This window comes from Physeter macrocephalus, chromosome 9 (assembly GCF_002837175.3).
Source record: "Physeter macrocephalus isolate SW-GA chromosome 9, ASM283717v5, whole genome shotgun sequence".
In the NCBI taxonomy this organism is placed as follows: Eukaryota; Metazoa; Chordata; class Mammalia; order Artiodactyla; family Physeteridae; genus Physeter; species Physeter macrocephalus.
Genome location: NC_041222.1, coordinates 36,205,107 through 36,224,687, shown reverse-complemented (window position 1 = coordinate 36,224,687; position 19,581 = coordinate 36,205,107). Strand labels below are relative to the sequence as shown.

General features: G+C 40.8%; 1 protein-coding gene across 4 annotated transcripts in view; it reads left to right on the top strand.

The window, feature by feature from the left end:
* The window catches only part of PCSK5 (proprotein convertase subtilisin/kexin type 5), a 470,026-nt gene that overhangs the window by 181,897 nt on the left and 268,548 nt on the right, over positions 1-19,581 (top strand). For all 4 annotated transcript variants that reach the window (XM_007130098.4, XM_055087125.1, XM_007130100.4 and 1 more), the window contains exon 8: positions 12,771-12,983. In XM_007130098.4, coding sequence (XP_007130160.1) covers positions 12,771-12,983 — 213 coding nt within the window. The remainder of the gene's footprint in view (positions 1-12,770; positions 12,984-19,581) is intronic.

Here is a 19,581-nt window from a genome sequence, read left to right as displayed (position 1 = left end):
TTTTGGCAGGAGTCTCAGAATCAAAATCTTGAGAAAGGATGGTTTAAAAAAAAGTTGTTCTCATTCAAACAGATACGATTTCACTTACAATGGGATCCTTTGGCTTGGCTCCTTGGTATGACTGGCAAAGACTTCCCTCAGGGGAAACTCTTGGCTTCATCTGCCCACACAGTTCTAAGTAAGAAATGATTTTATAAAATGAGTGAGTTTATTGACAATGTTTCAGAGATAGGTGACCCAAGGTTTGGTGTCAGAATAAGGAGGTTAATTGCCTAAAACTGTCTTTGATAGACTCTTTATTCATTCAATTATTTCTGATTGCATTCAGGAAACACTCACTGGTGGTTATAATATTCCAGGCACTTTTTCTAGGTGCTAGAGAAAGGTGAATAATACTCAGGACTTGTCTTCAGGGAGCTCACCATATAACAATGAATAAAGGTTCTAAACAAAGTGCCAGCAGACTCCCAGATCTGGTAAACAATAAGGACAGACTAAACTACACACAATAAGAAAACTTACTGTGTGCAGTCTAGTTGCCTTGCAGTCATCTTTTTTGCCTAGTTGGGTTATTAAACTTTAATAATGCATTTGATATTCATCAGCAGGCATCTAATGCATTGACAGCATTTCACAGTTTCCTGACAAGTGTGTTTAGTAATATCCTTTAGAAAACAAGCAAAAAACATAGAATTGAATCTTTTCTTTTTCCCATAATCAGAAAACCCTGTATTCGGGTTACCAGTACTTCCCTGATTATTTTACTCAAAAAATATTTCTTAAGTATTCACTACATACCAAGCACTGGTTTGACATTTAGCTTAATCTTTTATCTGGAGAAATCACGGGGTTCATTGTAGATATTGTAAGATCATGGTTTATAGTGTTTGCTTTGCCATTTTATCTACAAGTATACTTTCAATTACAGATTCTTTTTATTTGAGCATTTTAGGCTTTGGGGTTATCAATTAAGGCATTCCAATGAATTCATGACAGAACCGGTGTCAAGGATGGGGCACAAAAGGAGGTGAAATTGGAATCATTGGTCTCTAACTCCCTGTTGGAACAGTGGCCTTCATCCCCTCCTCACTGTGCTCTTCTATTCAGCGGTCCAGATGGAAACTAGTATCTTATGAAGTCTCTGATTAGTATATCTCCTTTCTATCATCAATTTCCTTTTCAATTCACCAGATTTTACAACTGATTGAATATTTAGAATATTTGCTGAAAGCACAAGCATGCTTTATTTTCACACATTCTCATTTTACACACGTGCACACACACAATTTCTTCACCCTTAAATTGAAGGCACATGTTCACAAGAACAGGAGAGAAGAGGTATAATGAGCCTATATAATAAAGCAGTAATAATAATCATAATAAAATGAACCAATTCCACTCGGGAAGGATATGTTTTTATCTGATCTACACCCAGCTGTAGCAGGCTTGGTACCCATTGGTATTTTAGTAAATGACAGATTGTTGTTACATTAGTTGGCAAATGTTGTAAAACTTTAAAATAATATATGGGTAGGCAAAGATAGACAAGGGAGCTTTTTTTATATCGGTTCCACTTCATGAAAATTCACTTTATTTATTTATTTAAATTTATTTATTTATTTAATTTTGACTGCGTTAGGTCTTCGTTGCTGCGCGCAGGCTTTCTCTAGTTGCGGAGAGCGGGGGCTACTCTTCGTTGAGGTGCGCGGGCTTCTCATTGCGATGGCTTCTCTTCTTGCAGAGCACAGGCTCTAGGCACGTGGGCTTCACTAGTTGTGGCTCGCGGGCTCAGTAGTTGTGGCTCGTGGGCTCAGTAGTTGTGGCTCACGGTCTTAGTTGCTCTGCGGCATGTGGGATCTTCCCGGACCAGGGCTTGAACCCATGTGCCCTGCATTGGCAGGCAGATTCTTAACCACTGCGCCATCAGGGAAGTCCCAAAAACTAACTTAAACTGTAGTTTATTTTTAAAATCCTCCCTTAGAATTTAACTATGTACTGATGAAACTCTGTGTTTTTAGAACGTTAACAAAGCTAAGAAGTGACTTGCCAAATGGACCCAGTAGAACATTATCCATTTTGGAAACAAAGAAATAGATGTTTTCATAAATACATAGGTGGTTTCACATTCTGTAATTGAAGATTATCTGATATCCAAGTATCAGATTTAGATTACTGTATTATTGTGAATTATGATGCATTTATATGGAAAGAAGCACAAATTTATCCTAGCCTTGTATAATGCACGTCAAGTATTTATTGCCACCTTATTTTTAGTTTAGAGATTTGCTATTAACACTGTGAGTAGTTTTTTTTAAACTTTGCAAATTCCATTCTAATTCCCTTTGTTCTACTCATGGATTAACCAGATATCAGTAACAGTCCTCTTTTCTTTTAGTTTGTTTTGTTCTATCTTTAGTGACTCCTGGGCCACCTGGGGGATAAATGAAGTCCATATCACAGGAGTCATTCTAATATAGTCTGGATATCCCTGTTATAGGGAAGATACAAAATCATACAGGGATTGGATTAGGTCAAGTTGAGGTTCATACCAATTCTGAGTGTCTGTGATGCTAAACATAGATTTGAGAAAGCTGATGGGGAGGACAGATACATAAATTTCCTTCAACAAAACATGGCAGCAACCAGAAAAGAAAGACCCCTGTGTAATAAACAAGGATAAATTGAACTGAGTTGATAGTATCCAATGATTTAAACGTATATATGGCTTTCATTGCAGACTTTGTTTTCACTTGCCCTGAGCCTACATTCCTCATCTTTAAGAGGAAAACAATCAAATTTAATATTCAGGATTGTAAACATTATTATGATTATTACCTCTTATAGCCTCTCGAGTTAGGCATAGGAATAATTTTCACAGGACATGCCCCAGTTTCAAGATTTGAAAACCAAGTCTTGGCAAAGTAGGTAACCTGGTCATTAAGAAGCATGACTGTGGGTCAGACTCAGGTCTGTCTTCCAAGCCTGTGCTCTTGGCCCCCATGCTCCATGTGATATCTGCTCTGAGGAAATGCGTCATACAGGCCTGTCTCTGCATACTCAGCTCTTAGCCGACAGTAGCTTTAATTCTGGTCATGAAAGTGAACACTGCAACAAGGACCTCGCTCTCCTCTGAACTCCTGGGAAATTTATCATCTAGGCAAACTGATTTGGCATATCCTGAACTTCACTAGCTTCTCTCTTTCTCTTCATCCCTGGATACAGCCTGTGATGATGTAGAAAGTATCGGCTTTAAAGTCACAAAGACCAGAGGTGAAATCTGAGTTTGGTTTCTCTCTAGCATTTTGACCTGGAACAAGTTACTAAGTTCTCAGAGCTTCCTTTTCCCTGAGACAAGGCTATGAGAATACTTACTTTATGGAGCCATCGTGAAAACTGACTGAGGTCTCACATACACAGTGCTCAGACCAATTGCTGGTCTCCCCCCGAGAGGAAGGCCGACGTTTGGTGCATCTTTAAGGACCCTAGAGTATCCACCACAGTCTTGTAAATAATATAAGCTTAATATCAATTGTAATTTTTTTCAGAAGTGTGATTTGCTTTCATTTGAATCAGGATTATGTTTATGGGAAGAAACTGTAAGGGGCTGATTTTCTGCCTTTCAGAAATGTTATGAGCTGCTCCACAAAAGGTCAAAGTCATTGCTTCATGGAGTAGAGGCCTGTGACGTTCAAGCCCCAGGATGGGCTTCAGAGAGGGGCAGCTTTGCTCACCCCTTCAGAGCTGAGCTGGGAGTTGGAACCACCCCACAGGAGGCATTCTCTACCCCAGAGCTAACTTAGAGAAGAGTATTAACTTTTCATTATTGCTGGAGTATCCATCCTTCTTTCCAAATGCCTTTCCAAACATTTACAATAAATTCCTTTCATACCCCTATTGATAATAAATGTTTTTATTCTCTGTGAAAGGAATTTTTCAAATTCTACTCCTTCAATATAATTTAAAGGTGATGGTATCTTTCTGGGCAGTTTGAAAATAGGGAATTAATGTGAATATGGAAAGTATCCTTCTCCATTTCATAAGTCTGGCTGTCCTGAAAGTCTGAGCATGACATTGCATTTGCTGTGCGATTATCCAACGTGGAGAAACCTTTGGGAGGTATGTCTCTTTTTCCCTCAAAATGGGAGTGCTGGGATGGTGAATGTCCAGAATAGCTGCATTGGTGCTGTTCATTCTTGTGATTATTTCAGAGGGCAGATGACATTCAAACGTACTTTTTCAGTTGCTTGGAATGAGAAATTGACAAACCCAATCTGCATGCTTCTCCCCACAACCGGTGTTAGCCTTCCCCGGGCCCTGGGAAAACTGCTGGAACAGGGCTCAGAGCTTGCAAGACTGTGGGAGTGACCAGAAGTAAATAATAACCTGAGTCTTTCTGAGGCTTCTTTGAGTCAGATGAGGAAGACAAGGGCTGAGAAAAAAAAAAGGGGGCATTGATCAATATGAATTAACCATAGATAAACATGAAAAGCAGACAGTTACTTGGGGATTGTTGATTTGGCAAATGAGATAAAGCTGGAAGGGAAGGGTTTTGGGGTTTGTTTCTGCGTTTTGTTTTGTTTTGTTTCCTCTAATGCACTATTGCTAAGCAGTATTTCTCTAAACCATGTTGTTAAGCATTTTTAGAAATACCCAGTGTCAGTACTAGTCAGTGGAGATCAGCACTGGTTGAGGTGAGACTGGATTATCTGGTCCTAGCTTTTCTGCCACTGAATGGCTCTGCTCACTTTATTCCCTTAATTTCCTTATGTAGAAATGTAAAATTTCACTGTACGAACCTCTTATGTGTCCAGCTTTAAATAATATCCATAGCACATTCTTCGTCTCCACATTTTTATTATGTGGAGTTTCTAAATGTACAGCGAATCTGCAGGTTAACAGGAATAAAATTATTTGCTTGAAAGCATATTTATTTCCATTAGTAAACACACCTGGTTTTTATTTACTCCTAGATCTTCTACTATCCTTTCTCCATGAAAGACTGATTTTCTTCTTCCAATTATACTTTAAAAATAAACAAAGTAAATGAAATCTACCCTGATGTAATACTGCTCTCAGGAGCCAAGGGTTACACCATTGAGCACTTGGTGATAAAGTGTAAGAAGCTGTATTAATGTGTCCAAGTCCTCTGTCAGCTCTTCTGAAGAAAGGGAAGCTCTGATAACAGGACTGATTCGACAAGCCTTCAGTGAGCTGATGCTCTATTGAATTTATATTCTGGCAGATGTGGTGAATAAGCAACTCAGTTTGGGTTTTTTTCTTCTTCCTATTCACACAATAATTATAAAAGTAGCTTTTTATCAGGAACCTGAGTCTGGGGTAGTTCTGTATTTGCGGTGTTGATTGATTATTCTTTACACTAGTCTTTGGCCATATGACTCCAAGTGTCCTTTTAGAAAACTGAGCTAAAGTCACCTTTGGGTTTCCTGAATTCAGTGCATCATGCTGTTCCTTCATGTACTAGAACACAAAGAATATCACGGAAAGACCCTAAATGTAGATATAAGTGGCGTTTTTAAATGTGGCATTTTACCAGAAATGCTTACAAGTGTTGTCACCAGCAGCTGATCCCACAATCATAATCAGGCTCTCTATTCCTTTAAAAGGGAAGTCGACTGCATTTGGTATGCTCCGGAAACGTATAAAATGGATTTTCATTTGTGCCGGATAAAATTAATATCATCACGAATAACTGCATCTCATATTTTTAGTGTGTTATTAAAAAGTCAACAGAATATAACATTGCTTAATATATATGGCTTAGCAACCTACTGTGTACACAGCAAATCAATACAGAAAACCTGACGTGGGGCAGAAAAGGTGGGTGAGGTTGAGATGGAGAGGAAGCAAGAGGGGGGAATGAAGTCCTATCACTTGAGAAAAGGCAGGAAGACAGTAATGTGGAGAAATAGGTTGCCATTCACAAAAGCCTTCTTTAACTGCATTTGTATTTTCAGTCTTTTTCTTTCATCAACCATCCTTTGATAGGCTAAGTAGCATAAAATGAGATTGGTGAAGACACTCCCACAGAGTGTTTTTTGTAAGTCACTGAACCGCTAAGGAAGTCCGACAGTTTGGTTTTAAAATGCTTAGAGTCATTCCTCTGTTTACCTTAGTAATTCTGAGAGCACAATAGCTAAACATTCCGAGAGCAGAGCGGAATCGAGTGAAACCTGTGTACTCTGCACATCGGACATTCCGACTTGTAGAGTAGATCTTAAAAATGGGAGTCCTGGTGGCGCAGTGGTTGAGAGTTCGCCTGCCGATGCAGGGGACGCGGGTTCGTGCCCCGGTCCGGGAAGATCCCACATGCCGCGGAGCGGCTGGGCCCGTGAGCCACGGCCGCTGAGCCTGCGCGTCCGGAGCCTGTGCTCCGCAACGGGAGAGGCCACAACAGTGAGAAGAAGCCCGTGTACCACAAAAAAAAAAAAAAAAAAAAAAAAAAGGGAGTCAGGTGTGCTTATTTTCCAGGTGAAGATGCTTGTGTCTGGCAAAGTTAGCACTTCAGCATAGGATTTTATTCCTGATAAAAGCAGCACTTAATCCCTGGATTCCTGACCCTCAGAGGCCACGTCTCCTTTTACTCCTTTAAAAACGTCCCATATCTGCCTCATTCGATTCCCTTGGGCTTTGGTGGGGAGTGACCCACTTTATTTCCTGGGTCCAATTCCGTCTCATACAATTAATTTCCCTACCCCCATCTCCATCTTGCCCAAATGCACTGATTGAAGAAACAAGTCTTGAGCTTTAGTCTTTCCCAAAGACTTCTGATTACGTCTGTCTCATGACTACGTTCTCTTGGTGTCTTCCCAAAGAAGTCTTTTTCCCACCAGGTTACACCAGTGTTGTCTCCAAGGCATCGGAAGCTGTGTGCTCCTGATTTGTTTTCAATTGTGGATTATATTTCTTTTCAGATTACTTTTCAGGTCACCTTTAAGGAGCCTTCATTTTCATGTGAATCATCTGTCCTACTGATGATCATGATTCAAAGAGTTATTAAGTATTTAAAAAGCAGTATGTATTTTTAAATTCTGAAACAGACATCTTGGGTGAGCACTACAAAAAGCTTTGCAAAGTTTGTTGCTGCTGTTGTTTTGCCTTTACATCATGATTCTGGACCCAGACCTATTTCTTTCAGTGAACCCTGCTTTGTTAAGGAACAGGATTTATTTTGGAAATGCTTGTCAGAATGTTTTTGAGCTTTAAAAGATGAACAGTTCTCTCTTCATATCTCAGCTACCGAATAGTCGTAGGTGTCCTTGTCTTTTTCCAACCTCTTCCAACCTGAAGCCCCTTTACCTGTGAACCACGTATGGAAGAGCTTCCATAGAGGGCTCTGCTCTTCTCTGACTGATATACGAAGATCAGGAAAAGGCAGGGAGCAACGCAATGAGGGGCTTTGGTAACCTGGGTATCAGGCTGTACTTGGAAGACATCACACTTAAAAGAGAGTTCCTCCTCCTACAGTTGTCTTACTGTGTCTCTTCATGTCGACACATACAGATATGTAGGTTCTGATCAGACTTATTGGTCTCCTTCTCCTGTCTCCACCCCACTCTCCTTACATGATAGTGTGCCCATTACTTAATGTTACTCAGTTTTTTTAATCTGTAAAAATGCATGTCTAATTTGCTTGAAGTTAACTAATAGATGTGACAGCACCCAGCACAATGTCCCGTCTTCTGTATTGCAAGAAGCCTCTGGTCATTTAGTCATGTCCCTTTAAGAATACAGTTGACCCTTGAACAACACAGGTGTGAACTGCACAGGTCCACTTTGAGGCGGATTTTTTTTTCAGTGGTACACAGTCTGCAGTTGGTTGAGTCCACAGATATGGAGGAACGGTATATACAGAGGGCTGACTCTAAGTCATACAGAGATTTTCAACCATGCGGAGGGTTGGCACCCCTGTCCCCCACCATTGTTTAAGGGTCCACTCTACTTTCTAAGCAATATGGAAAAGAGTAGTATTAAAATACAAAATACAATCTAGCTGTATTGGCTGAAAAATTATCACACCAGTTTAAAGAAAGAAATTTAGTTCCATTAAAGTCTGTACCTCTCTAAATGTGACTTGCAGTGTATGATTTAATTGATAACCCAGCATAAAGTAGCCTTTTCTGACTTGAACCACAAGAAAATCCAGTTTTTTTCCTAGCCTTTAATAATAATGTTTATGGTGTATATAAATTAACTTTTGTAGGGCATATATGAGAAGAAACACATACACAGTTAGATAGATACACAATGAAAGAGAATCTTTAGAGTTTGGTCAAATTGGTCCTGTGTGGATTTCACAGTATATTTCGCTGTAAATTTACTAACTTTTAACTTGGCACTCAGTTAAATTGGAGGATTCTTTTCCTTTCCTCATTCAAAGTTATATTAATATAACCAGTTGTAATCACAGTACTTTACCAAACTATACAGTAATGTTATTTCCTACACTTCGGGAAAATACGTGTCTCAAAGATTCTTTCCTCTTTATAATATTCTGCCCACCTTCCCTTCTCCCTACATCCCACATTAAGATTTAATTCTTAAATTACTCGGAGCTTTAGAGAAATGTCCAGATTTCTTTTTACCACATATGTTTTGGTTTTCTGAATATTGCACACTAATGAAAATTCCCTGTGCATCTGTAGTAAATAAACCTTTGAATTGCTAATTGTTTCAGATCAGCCCCCTAGATCTTTAGCAGCTGTCTTTTTGGCATTTTCAGCCCACAGCTTCAGTCTGTTTGTTTCTGGGATTTTAATCATCAGCCATACACACAGGCCCAAAGGTCAGGTTGCCTTGTAGACAGAGTGGTGGCAACATCTGTATGTGCTGTAGCCTCCACAGTGGGGGGGTGGGGGGGGGGTGGCTCATCCTTTATCTCCTCTCACCTTGTGTTAGTCAGCTCGGGCTGCTGTCAGAGAATGCCACAGACTGGGTGGCTTAAACAACAACAGTGGATTTTCTCACTGTCTGGAGGCCAGAAGTCTGGAAGTCCATGATCAGGGTGCTGGCAGAGTTCGGTTCTGGTGATGCCTCTCTGCTCAGCTTGCACACAGCTGCCTTCTTACAGTGTTGTCACAAGGCCTTTCCTCTGTGCACACACTATTGTTGTCTCATCTTCTTAAAAGGACGCCAGTCCTGTCTGATTAGGGCCCCACCCTTATGACCTCATTAACCTTAATTACCTCTTTAAGGGCCCTATCTTCAAACACAGTCACACTGCGGATGTGAAGCTATGTCTTCCATTCAATCCTCCAGCTCCCCTTCTCCCCTTCTCTCCACAAGCCTCATGCTCTAGGATACTGATCTCTATGGGATCCAGGTCCTCTGGCTTCTGCTGGGGTTCAGCCTTGGGATACATTGGCAAAAAATGGGACAGAGGGAGGAAGAGACTGGGGTCTTGCTCAGCACACATTCTCCTGGCTCCTTCCCTGCAGGGCCGACATGGGTTGGCGAGTCCCCCCACCAGTTTTCAACTCCTATTAGCCCCTCTGTCTCCCGTTTCAGTGACTCCTCTCTCCCTGGCTCCCTTTAGGCAGTTACTGACCCCATGCCCTCCTTTGGAGTTTGCCTTTGCCATGCCCAGTTGAATTTAAGCTTTAGCTCTGGCCTTAGTGAGCATTTCCGATTCCCAGTTTGCCCATCTGTAAAATAACAATATAGACTTGAATTGTGCAGAATAATGTTTGTACAGTGCTTGGTGCATAGTAAGTATCTGTAAATGTTAGCCTCTGTGGTTTTTAGTGCACAATGAACCTTCTATGTATAAAACTCCCCTTGATTATAAAACAAAAATTCTCTCTTAAGAATTAGCCCTAGGTTTTCCCTCTTAATAGAGGAATAAATGTGTTTGTTTCTATTTATAAAAATCATACATGGTCACGGAAGGAAGGTATAAAAAGAAAATAAAATTCTTTCCTAATCGTACCTAACAGGATAAGTTCTACTATATCGTCATTTAATGGTAGCTTTAAGCATAAAACAGTACTACACGTTAACTTCATCGTGCACATACATACATACACTTTTTTCTAAACTGAGACTATACTGTATCATTTTGTATCCTACATTTGTAATATTACAACATAAAAGTACCTTCCGAACATTGTCTTATTAAATATTCCTTTAAAATCAAATATGTTTTTAGAGATCTTTTCAGTCATAATTTTACATAGATATATAAATGTGATTGTGCCGTATGTGCTTTTTCATCATTTTGTGGGTTTTAATCTATTATCTTGTTATGGTTCTGTTTAAACCAGGTAGGTTTTGTCATTATCTCATGTGTTCTGTTGACAGGTCAGGTAAAGCTCTGCTGTGACTGTGCTTTTACTCAGTGACACAGCCCCTCAGTGTGTGATGGGGAGGGCACATTTTGGTGATGAAATGGAACCTTCTTATTCTTCCCTGGCTGCGACGTTCTGTCTCTGATATATAGACATGAGTCAGTCACCAGAGTTTCTCAATCTGGCCATCCACACCATAGTGAGGAGTAATTCCCTCTGGAGAACTGGAAGCATTGGACAAAATCCTTAGTTTATGATGGGTTGGTGATTTTTGCATCCTTCTCTATGTTTCGTGAATATTTGGATGGGAAACTGAAGGATGGTAAACCAGGTCCAGCTGTCTAGTGGCAATAACATCCAGAAGTTTCTCCCCCTCTCTCTCCATGAATTTTTCCCATTCCTGTGTAATCATATTGCATTTTTCCACATTGAAGGGCAAAAAGAAATCCATGCTCAGGTCAAGTCAAATCCTGTCATAAATATTCTGTTCCCTGAGGATTCAAGGTCAGGGAGAGTTTATCAAAGATACTCCAGATTCTTTGTCATCTCTCTTTCCTTGGCTCTTTTTTCCAGAAATTCCAGGACGACACTCCAAATACTTTTTCCTCCACCTGACACCAGTAGAGTTGGGGCCTGGAAAGAAGAAGAGAGGTTTAGTCATCACTAGCTTTGTGACTTTGGTTCTCACTTCCTAATTTAATTACAAAGTGATAGACTTGACCTACGTGTCCTCCAGCGTGCCTTGTAGTTTTAAAATGGTAGAATTTCTGAAGGATTCAGTTATAACTGTTCTGAGAGATGCTCTTCACTTTGGCTTGTTTTTCTCTTTTCTTCTGAAGATCTCATCTTACAGAGAAAAATAGTCCATATGCTTCAATACATCTGTGTCCCACTTTGCTTCTTCTCCTTAATTATTTTATGACCTTAGGAAAGTTGAGTTTATGCCAAGTTTTGGTATAAAGAATGTAAGAAAAACTTCTTGGATCTGGTTGAAGAAGGTATCCACAGTCAAATATGTTTGGAAATTACTTCAGATCGTGCCCCCCTCTTAGTTTTGCAATGAACCGTCACTCACTAAAGACTCTTAGAAGTTCTGCAATAAGGGAACCTGTTTAATTTTGCTTAATTTAGAGTTTCCCAAACATATTTGATCTTGAAATCCTTTTATTTCTGGTAGCATCCATAACATCCCTCATAATTAATGTCCCTGCCATGCATAGAGGAAGCACAGCTCTGGAAGGAAGGACATTATCCCAAATTCTGCCCTTTATTGATGATGTGATCTCAGAACAAATACATTACCTCTGTGCACCTCACATTGCTCATATAGCAAAGGGTACCTAATAGCAGCCACTTCATGTGGATGAAGATTTATAGGAATATAATATGACTATGGTAATTGTGACTAATAATAATCCAACTCTGAGGTCTGGCTGTCTGGGTTCAAAATTTGTCTTTCCACTTACTGGCTTGTGACCTTAAAAACATTACTTCTGTACCTCAATTCTTTATCTGTGTGATGGGGACAAAAATTGTACCATTCTCACAGAGTTGTTGGAGGAATTCAGTCTGATTCATGTAAAACATTTAGAATTGTGCTTGGCCCACGGTAGGTACCTAGTAAAATGTTCGCCCTTAGGATCGTCATTGTTTGTGCTCTTGTTACTTCTATGACTATATCAGGTGAAAGGTATTATTTTAGTTTCTTTTTTTAATTGGGATATAATTGACATATTAGTTTCAAGTATACAACATTAATGATTCAATATTTCTATATATTTGTGAAATGATCGCCACTGTGAGTCTAGTTAACATCCATCACCATACATAGTTACAGTTTTTTTTCTTGTGATGAGAAATTTTAAGATCTACTCTCTTAGCAACTTTCAAACGTACAATACAGTAGTATTAACCATAGTTGTCATGCTGTACATTGCATCCAGATTAGTTTTGTCTTTTAAAAAAAATAAATTTATTTATTTATTTATTTTTGGCTGCATTGGGTCTTCGTTGCTGTGCGCGGGCTTTCTCTAGTTGTGGCACGCGGGGGCTACTCTTCACGGTGGCTGCTCTTCACAGTGGCTTCTCTTGTTGCGGAGCACGGGCTGCAGGTGCACGGGCTTCAGTAGTTGTGGCTCACGGGCTCTAGAAAGCAGGCTCAGTATTTGTGGCGCGGGGGCTTAGTTGCTCCGCGGCATGTGGGATCTTGCCGGACCAGCAATCGAACCCGTGTCCCCTGCACTGGCAGGTGGATTCTTAACCACTGCGCCACCAGGGAAGTCCTGTTTTAGTTTTTAAAAGCAACTCTTCTTACTTCAGAAAGCAGCTTAGATCCAGCACATTATCAATGTAGCATGGTACGCCTTCTGCAAATGCTTCATTCTGCCATGTTGATATTGATCTTGCCTTCATCTAGAGTCTGTGACCCATGTCTTCCATCATGTAAGTTTCTCTGTTTGTGTGCAGGGGCGGAGAGGCCTCGGCTCTGTTTTTGTCTGGGCATCAGGAAATGGTGGGAGGAGCAAAGACCACTGCTCCTGTGATGGCTACACCAACAGCATCTACACCATCTCCATCAGCAGCACAGCTGAAAGCGGAAAGAAGCCTTGGTACCTGGAAGAGTGTTCGTCCACGCTGGCCACAACCTACAGCAGCGGAGAGTCCTATGATAAGAAAATAGTATGTGACATTTGCATGTCTGGCATGATTGGTTTATTTATCTTTCACTTTGAAACACAAAGGGAGACCATACATTTATATGCACAAGTAATATATGGAAATAGAAAGATTAGCTGATTACTCAACACAGGTATTTGTAAATATTACCATTCCGTTACCAAGTCATTGAAAAAGTCTGTCTGGGTCATTACATTCCAGCATTGAATGTGGCCTTAGACATGATTAAGCTTCAGTTTTATTGAAGACAAATGAATGGACTACATTCACCTTGTGAGTTGGTGGCAGGGAAGAGACTGTGTGGCATTCTCAGCCCAGTTCCCTATCACTCTGTCCCCGTACTGCCTTTGAACTTCAGCTTGAGTACTTTGGTTTCAAAGTAGGTACAACGAATTCAGTGTGACCTAAACCTTTGTAAAAGGTGCTTCTCTAGCACTGCAGCACAGAATTTGCCTGAACGAGAGGCACAGTAGTCCTGTGTGATCTGTTTACCAACATGCTCTGCTCTCTATGCAGATGGTAAAATGGTTAAGAGTTCAGGTTTGCAGGACCAGCCTGCGTGGGTTTCATTCATTCTGGAACTATTTACTAGCTGGGTAACTTTGGATACATTACTTAAGATCCTTACCTGTAAAATGAGGGCATTTAGTAATACCTAGTTCATGGAGTTATTTCAGTGATTATGAGGAAGTTGATAGAAAGTGCTTTGCACACTACCTGACCCATTGGTGCTCAAAAAAGGTCTGACTTTTAGGTTGCCCCACACTGTGTGACTGACTCTAAATTTCAGACACCTTTGCACTTTGCTCTTTTCCTGATCATGGTTTTATAAAATGTCTCGGGGTTTGTCTTTCTAAAGTGGAGCTAAGCTGCTATACATGACACTTTTTAGCATTTAGCCAACACCCTGCTTTCAGATCCTGTGATTCACGCAGGTTTGGTTCACTCTGCGATGCTCCCTCTGGCTTTATACAGCGGGGGAAATAGAGGTGATAAGATACTACCTCCTTCATGTAATTCTTCATCCATATCTATTTGGTTCCTCTTGATTCCTGATTACTATAGGATTTTCACGTTTGATTTCTCGGCTACCTTTTACTATCCTCTTTAGTTACATTTTTCAGATTGATTTAAATAGAAACTGCCTACCCCTATGCATATCCCATCTGCCCCCATCTTTCTCTAATCCCTTCATAATAATTGGGTTAAAAATATGCACATGAGTAACCCTGGAAGTACCTCCATCATACATCAGTAAACATATTCCACGATACAAAGTGAAATATAAAAGGAGAAAATACAGAGATGACAAGTTTTGAAGTTCCATGGCTTTCTTCCTGGGAAGGTGATGCTCTATGATATTTTACCATCATTATGGAAATGTTTTAATCTAGGAATGTTCCTTTGGCTTTCAAATTTGCTCATCTCTCAGAGCTCCTGGTCAAGGCCCACTAATACTGAGTGGCATCCATCAGTTCTGCATCATGAAAATCCTGATGAAAACTCTCTGGAATAAGAATTGTCTTCCCAAACTTCTAGAGTCTGAGGCATGTTAATGAAAACTCACCATTGCTTCAAAGTAAATATGCCCATCTAGTGCTATTATTTCCTGTGGGGCAGTTGTTGTGAGAGAGGTGTTTTTTTGGTTTGTTTGTTTGTTTGTTTTTGGTTGTTTTTTTTAACATCTTTATTGGAGTATAACTGTTTTACAGTAGTGTGTTAGTTTCTCCTTTACAACAAAGTGAATCGGTTATACATGTACATATGTTCCCATATCTCTTCCCTCTTGCGTCTCCCTCCCGAGAGAGGTGTTTTTAAGTTCCGTAAGTCCCTTCCTTAAGAGAAGATTATAATCCAATGGGCAAAATATCAAGGAAGAAGGAAGTGTTGCCAGGTCCCAGATGGAAGAGCACAGTGCGGATAGAGGGACCTCAAAATCACTACCCTGAGATTTACTCCTTACACTTGACCTTCCTGGGCTTTTCATCACTATTTACTGTGATGGTGTGGTAGCTGCTATGACCCCCATTGACTGGGTGGTCATTTAGGATTCTTCCACAGACGGACAAATCGATCATTCTGTGGTGAGGGATAGGGCTTGAGAGGAAAGATGGACACCATGATTTAATGTCAATATCCTTGATTCAGGTCATATTTCACTTTTCCCTAGTTGCCGCTTCTGATATCAAAACCTTTACTGACTCACTCAATATATAAAGTTATCTATTTAACTTTTACTTGGCTCTACCTTTTGTTTAACCTCTCCCATTTTCATGGCAGCAATTTATTACTAATTTTTCTCTAGCCAGTTCTCAGATTCTCTTATTTTGCCTGAATCTCCAGATTACCCTCAATTGGAGAGGAATGTGGTAGCTGTTTCAAATTATAATCTCTAGCTACAGACAGACCACTCAGTGGCTAAGTAACCTTTACCGAGTCTTGGTTTCCTCATCTGTACAATGGAGGTAAAGCCAGAACCAACCTCATAAATTTTCATGAAGATAGCAATATACTGAGCATAAGGTACTTACACAACACCTGTGGCAACAAGCCACCTAGTAAGTGGCTGGTACCCTTGTTCCCTAAGTCAGTGTAGCTTTCTGTATCGTGGGAGCTTAGGCTGGTCGTTTTTCCAGCTGTTGTTAACAGAGGTGCTTGTTGCACCTTCGTTTTTCCAATCTGTAGAACCACGATCTGTTCCACCCACCCCGTAAAGAATGGCACTTTGATGGTAAACATGTTAACAGTTTGAACATGAGTAGAGTTGGCGGCAACATCAGGCTTTTATGGTCCAGCTGCCCCTTTTCCTTCTAGATGTCAGAATGACAAATAATCCTGCTCTGTGCTTGGGACCTTTTCTTCACCACGCTTTGAACCAGATGTCTGTGGTCCCTCAGAGATGCCCGCATCCTGTTAGTGGCATCCGTGATTGAGTGTTACAGGAACAGCAGTGTCTCCCTTTGTTCTGGGGCTCCCCTCCCCAGTCCATCCATTTCCTTTTGTCATTTGCAGCTTCTTCAGAAGAGCACAGTTGTCATTCTTCATTCATAGAGCACCTTTGTGAGTTGAACTGAGGCAGATGCTGAGGATCCAGGAGAGAGGAAAGATCTCACTGCTTCTGGGAAAGCACTTCGGTTAAATAATTTTTTCTTGTCCTTTTTATGGTGTGCAAGTAGGAAAACCTTGCCCTGAGTTTCAGAACGTAGCCAAGTCTCCATCCCTTGGTTTCCTACCATCACTATCAGTACAGTTGTGGACCTTGGTATTCCAGGCATGCTTTAATAGATTCGGATCAGTGATGGCCTTGAACCTTATTATAGCAAGTGAAGCAACCAAAATGTCAAGATTACTATGATAAGAAGCTCCCCTACAAGGTAAATAGAAATCAGTTGAAGTGACTGGTTATTATGAAATAATGTTTTTATTAACAACACCGTCTACATTTTATTCCATGCCAGACATGTAGTACATTTATAGTTTTATTAACATGTCATAAATATAACATTTTTTGCCCTTCTGATGTGTGCCTGGCAGTGTGCTATGCACATTGAATGCATCGTCTCTTTGTATCCACAAAACATTATGCAGGAAGATCAAGTATTGTCCCCACTTTACAGATGAGAAAACTAAAGTTTGAAAGGTTAAAAGAAACACATCTAGTAAGTGGTAGAGTCTGGATTCCAACCAAAGTTGTGTTGAACCCCCAGCCCACCTTGTAACCAATGTGCTGTCATGCCCCGGATCCTTTCCAGGGACGTCCAGCATGGGGCTGTATAAAAGAATGGTGCTTTTCGGGCTTCCCTGGTGGCGCAGTGGTTGGGGATCCGCCTGCTGGTGCAGGGGACACGGGTTCGTGCCCAGGTCCGGGAGGATCCCACGTGCCGCGGAGCGGCTGGGCCCGTGAGCCATGGCCGCTGAGCCTGTGCGTCCGGAGCCTGTGCTCCGCAACGGGAGGGGCCGCGGCGGTGAGAGGCCCGCGTACCACAAAAAAAAAAAAAAAAAAAAAAAGAATGGTGCTTTTCTTGCCTGTTTGGGGTTCTCTTCACAGTGATAAAAAAAAAAAAAAAAAAGAAAAGTATGTGGACTACATAGGCATCCACTGTTTTTCACTACTTGGCCCACTCGTTCTTTTTTAATATGGAAAGTAATTTTAATTTTTAAATTTATTACCTTTACTTTCATTTATATTCTTGATGACAGTGTATTCAAATTTTATACACTCCGAATACAATGAGCAATTTACTTCATAGTCCTTTAGATCAGCGTTGTCCAGTAGAACTTTCTGCTAGGATGGAAAGGTTCTCCATCTGTGCTGCCAAAATGGTAGTCACTAGACACGTGGCTGTCGAGCATGTTAAATGTGGCCAGTGCAATGGAAGAACTTTTACTTTAATTTTAATTCCGATTAAATTTTAAGTGATTTAAATTTAAATATCCACATGGGACTATTGGTGATTATATTGAACAGCACATTTTTATTTTTATGGCTCACTAATTTTGAATTTCATGCCGTTAGACCTCTTCCTAACCCCTCAAACGATCGATCGGTCTTCTTGCAAAACACCTAAGCCCTTTGCCAGTCTGGGTGGCTAATTCCCGTGGCCTGGCGTTGAGCTCCCCAAAGTTACCTTTTGCCTTTTGTGTGATTTCAAACCAGGGCCCTCCTGTGCAACACTTGTCATCTGGCAGGAACACTTTTCCCAGAAACCACTTCATTTATGCCTCTTCTCAAATTTCCTCTCAGGGAGGCTGTTCTTCCTCACCTTCCCCTGAAAGAGTGGCACTCCCCTCCCCCCAAACTCTACTCTTTTATCCTGTTCAGTTTTCTTTCTAGCGTCCTTAGAGCTACTTAACATGATGTTATACATTTTTTTATTGACTGTTTTCCATGCTAGAATGGAAACCACTTGAGGTTGAAGACTTTGTTCTTTCCCAGAGCCTGAGCTTGATAAACATTCAGGAGTAACGCTGAGAAAGATAGAAGCCTCACAAGGCGTTTAAACAGTCACAGGAGGCAGGTAGGTGCTCTCTCTCTTTCAGAGTATCTTCCTCTACTGGTAGGTTGGAGAAAGGCAAAGGGTACTTGACAATATATTTGACATAGGAAATTGCCTGCAGGAATCCTGCTATGTAAAGCTGTACATCCAACTATCCTTAGTGTCAAGGAGCCTTAAAAATCCTGTCTTTATGTAACCCTTCACCCCCTCCTGAATTTCTCCCAAGTTCTTTGTTAGAGATAAAGCTCCCCTCTCTCCCCAATCACTCCCATCATTAAATTATCTGTTTCTTGTGGGACTTGTTCAGCCTTTGTCTTTTTTTCCTCTAGTAAGTTGTCTCAGTGATTGGAATATGCGGGCCATCGTATTCCTCCTGGGTCTTGTGAGCCCAAGTTTAAATATATGTTCTGCTCAGCCCTCTTCTGATATCATTTTATTTATTTGTGTTCAAAACAAACTTGCTGCCTAGGGTATCTCAGCGTTGGCCTGAAAGACCAGTTCCATTGGAGGAATTATCTTATTGCTTTTAATATTCCTAAGCAGCTACACATTTCCTTTTGCAGAAAGTACCCTCTCCACTAACGAATTTGTTATTCAGATGCAGTCATTACTATCATCTCTCTGTTTCTCCTTTTGATTTGGGAAATGTCATGATTTTTCATGAGTGAAAGACTAGCAAATCCAGATGTGTTTAGTTTGTATAGATGTCTGATCCATATTCTCTTGAGAATGTTAAAAAGAAGGAAGGGAAGTTTATGCCTGAAAAATTCTGATTTTGATTGTGGCCCGAAGGAGAATGGCGATACCCACTGGTTGACGGGGGCTGGATCCCAAGGCCAGTTTTGCCAATAATTGCTGGTGATGGTCTGGAACTGCCACCTTTGCTCTCATGGGTGACTATACTCTGTAGCTCAGCTTTTTCTTTTGCTGCCATTTCAGGATTTAATACTTCACCACTTACCAGCTCTTTAGTGGCTGCATGTCATTGGGCTCATGAATCTCTCTGAGCCTCCATTTCCTTAGTTAATAAATAGTATTGATATATCTTCCTTGCAGAGTTCTTGTGTCAAATGTAATTTTATATACAGCTGTGTGCATACATACACACCTATCGCTCATTGCTTTGCTCTTTGCAAGTTGCTGGTGGTGGTGGTTTTAGAAGCAGTACAGCTAGTGTTAGCAATAGTAGTAGGAAGAGAAATGGCTATACTTTAGCCCCTGGATTGTATATATACACATACACACATAATTTTTGTAGGCTGCTTATAAGTTTATGTAAGTCTTATTTGGAGAATCGATAAAGAAGTAACCTTGAAGTCTTTCCTAATAAGTGGGAGAGTTTAAAATATAGAACAAACGGGCTTCCCTGGTGGCGCAGTGGTTGAGAGTCCGCCTGCCCCAGTCTGGGAGGATCCCACATGCCACGGAGCAGCTGGGCCCGTGAGCCATGGCTGCTGAGCCTGCACGTCCGGAGCCTGTGCTCCGCAACGGGGGAGGCCACAATGGCGAGAGGCCCGCATACTGCAAAATATATATAGATATAGATATAGATATAGATATAGATATAGAACAAAATGAGTATAAAGGAGCTTGACACTAGTAAT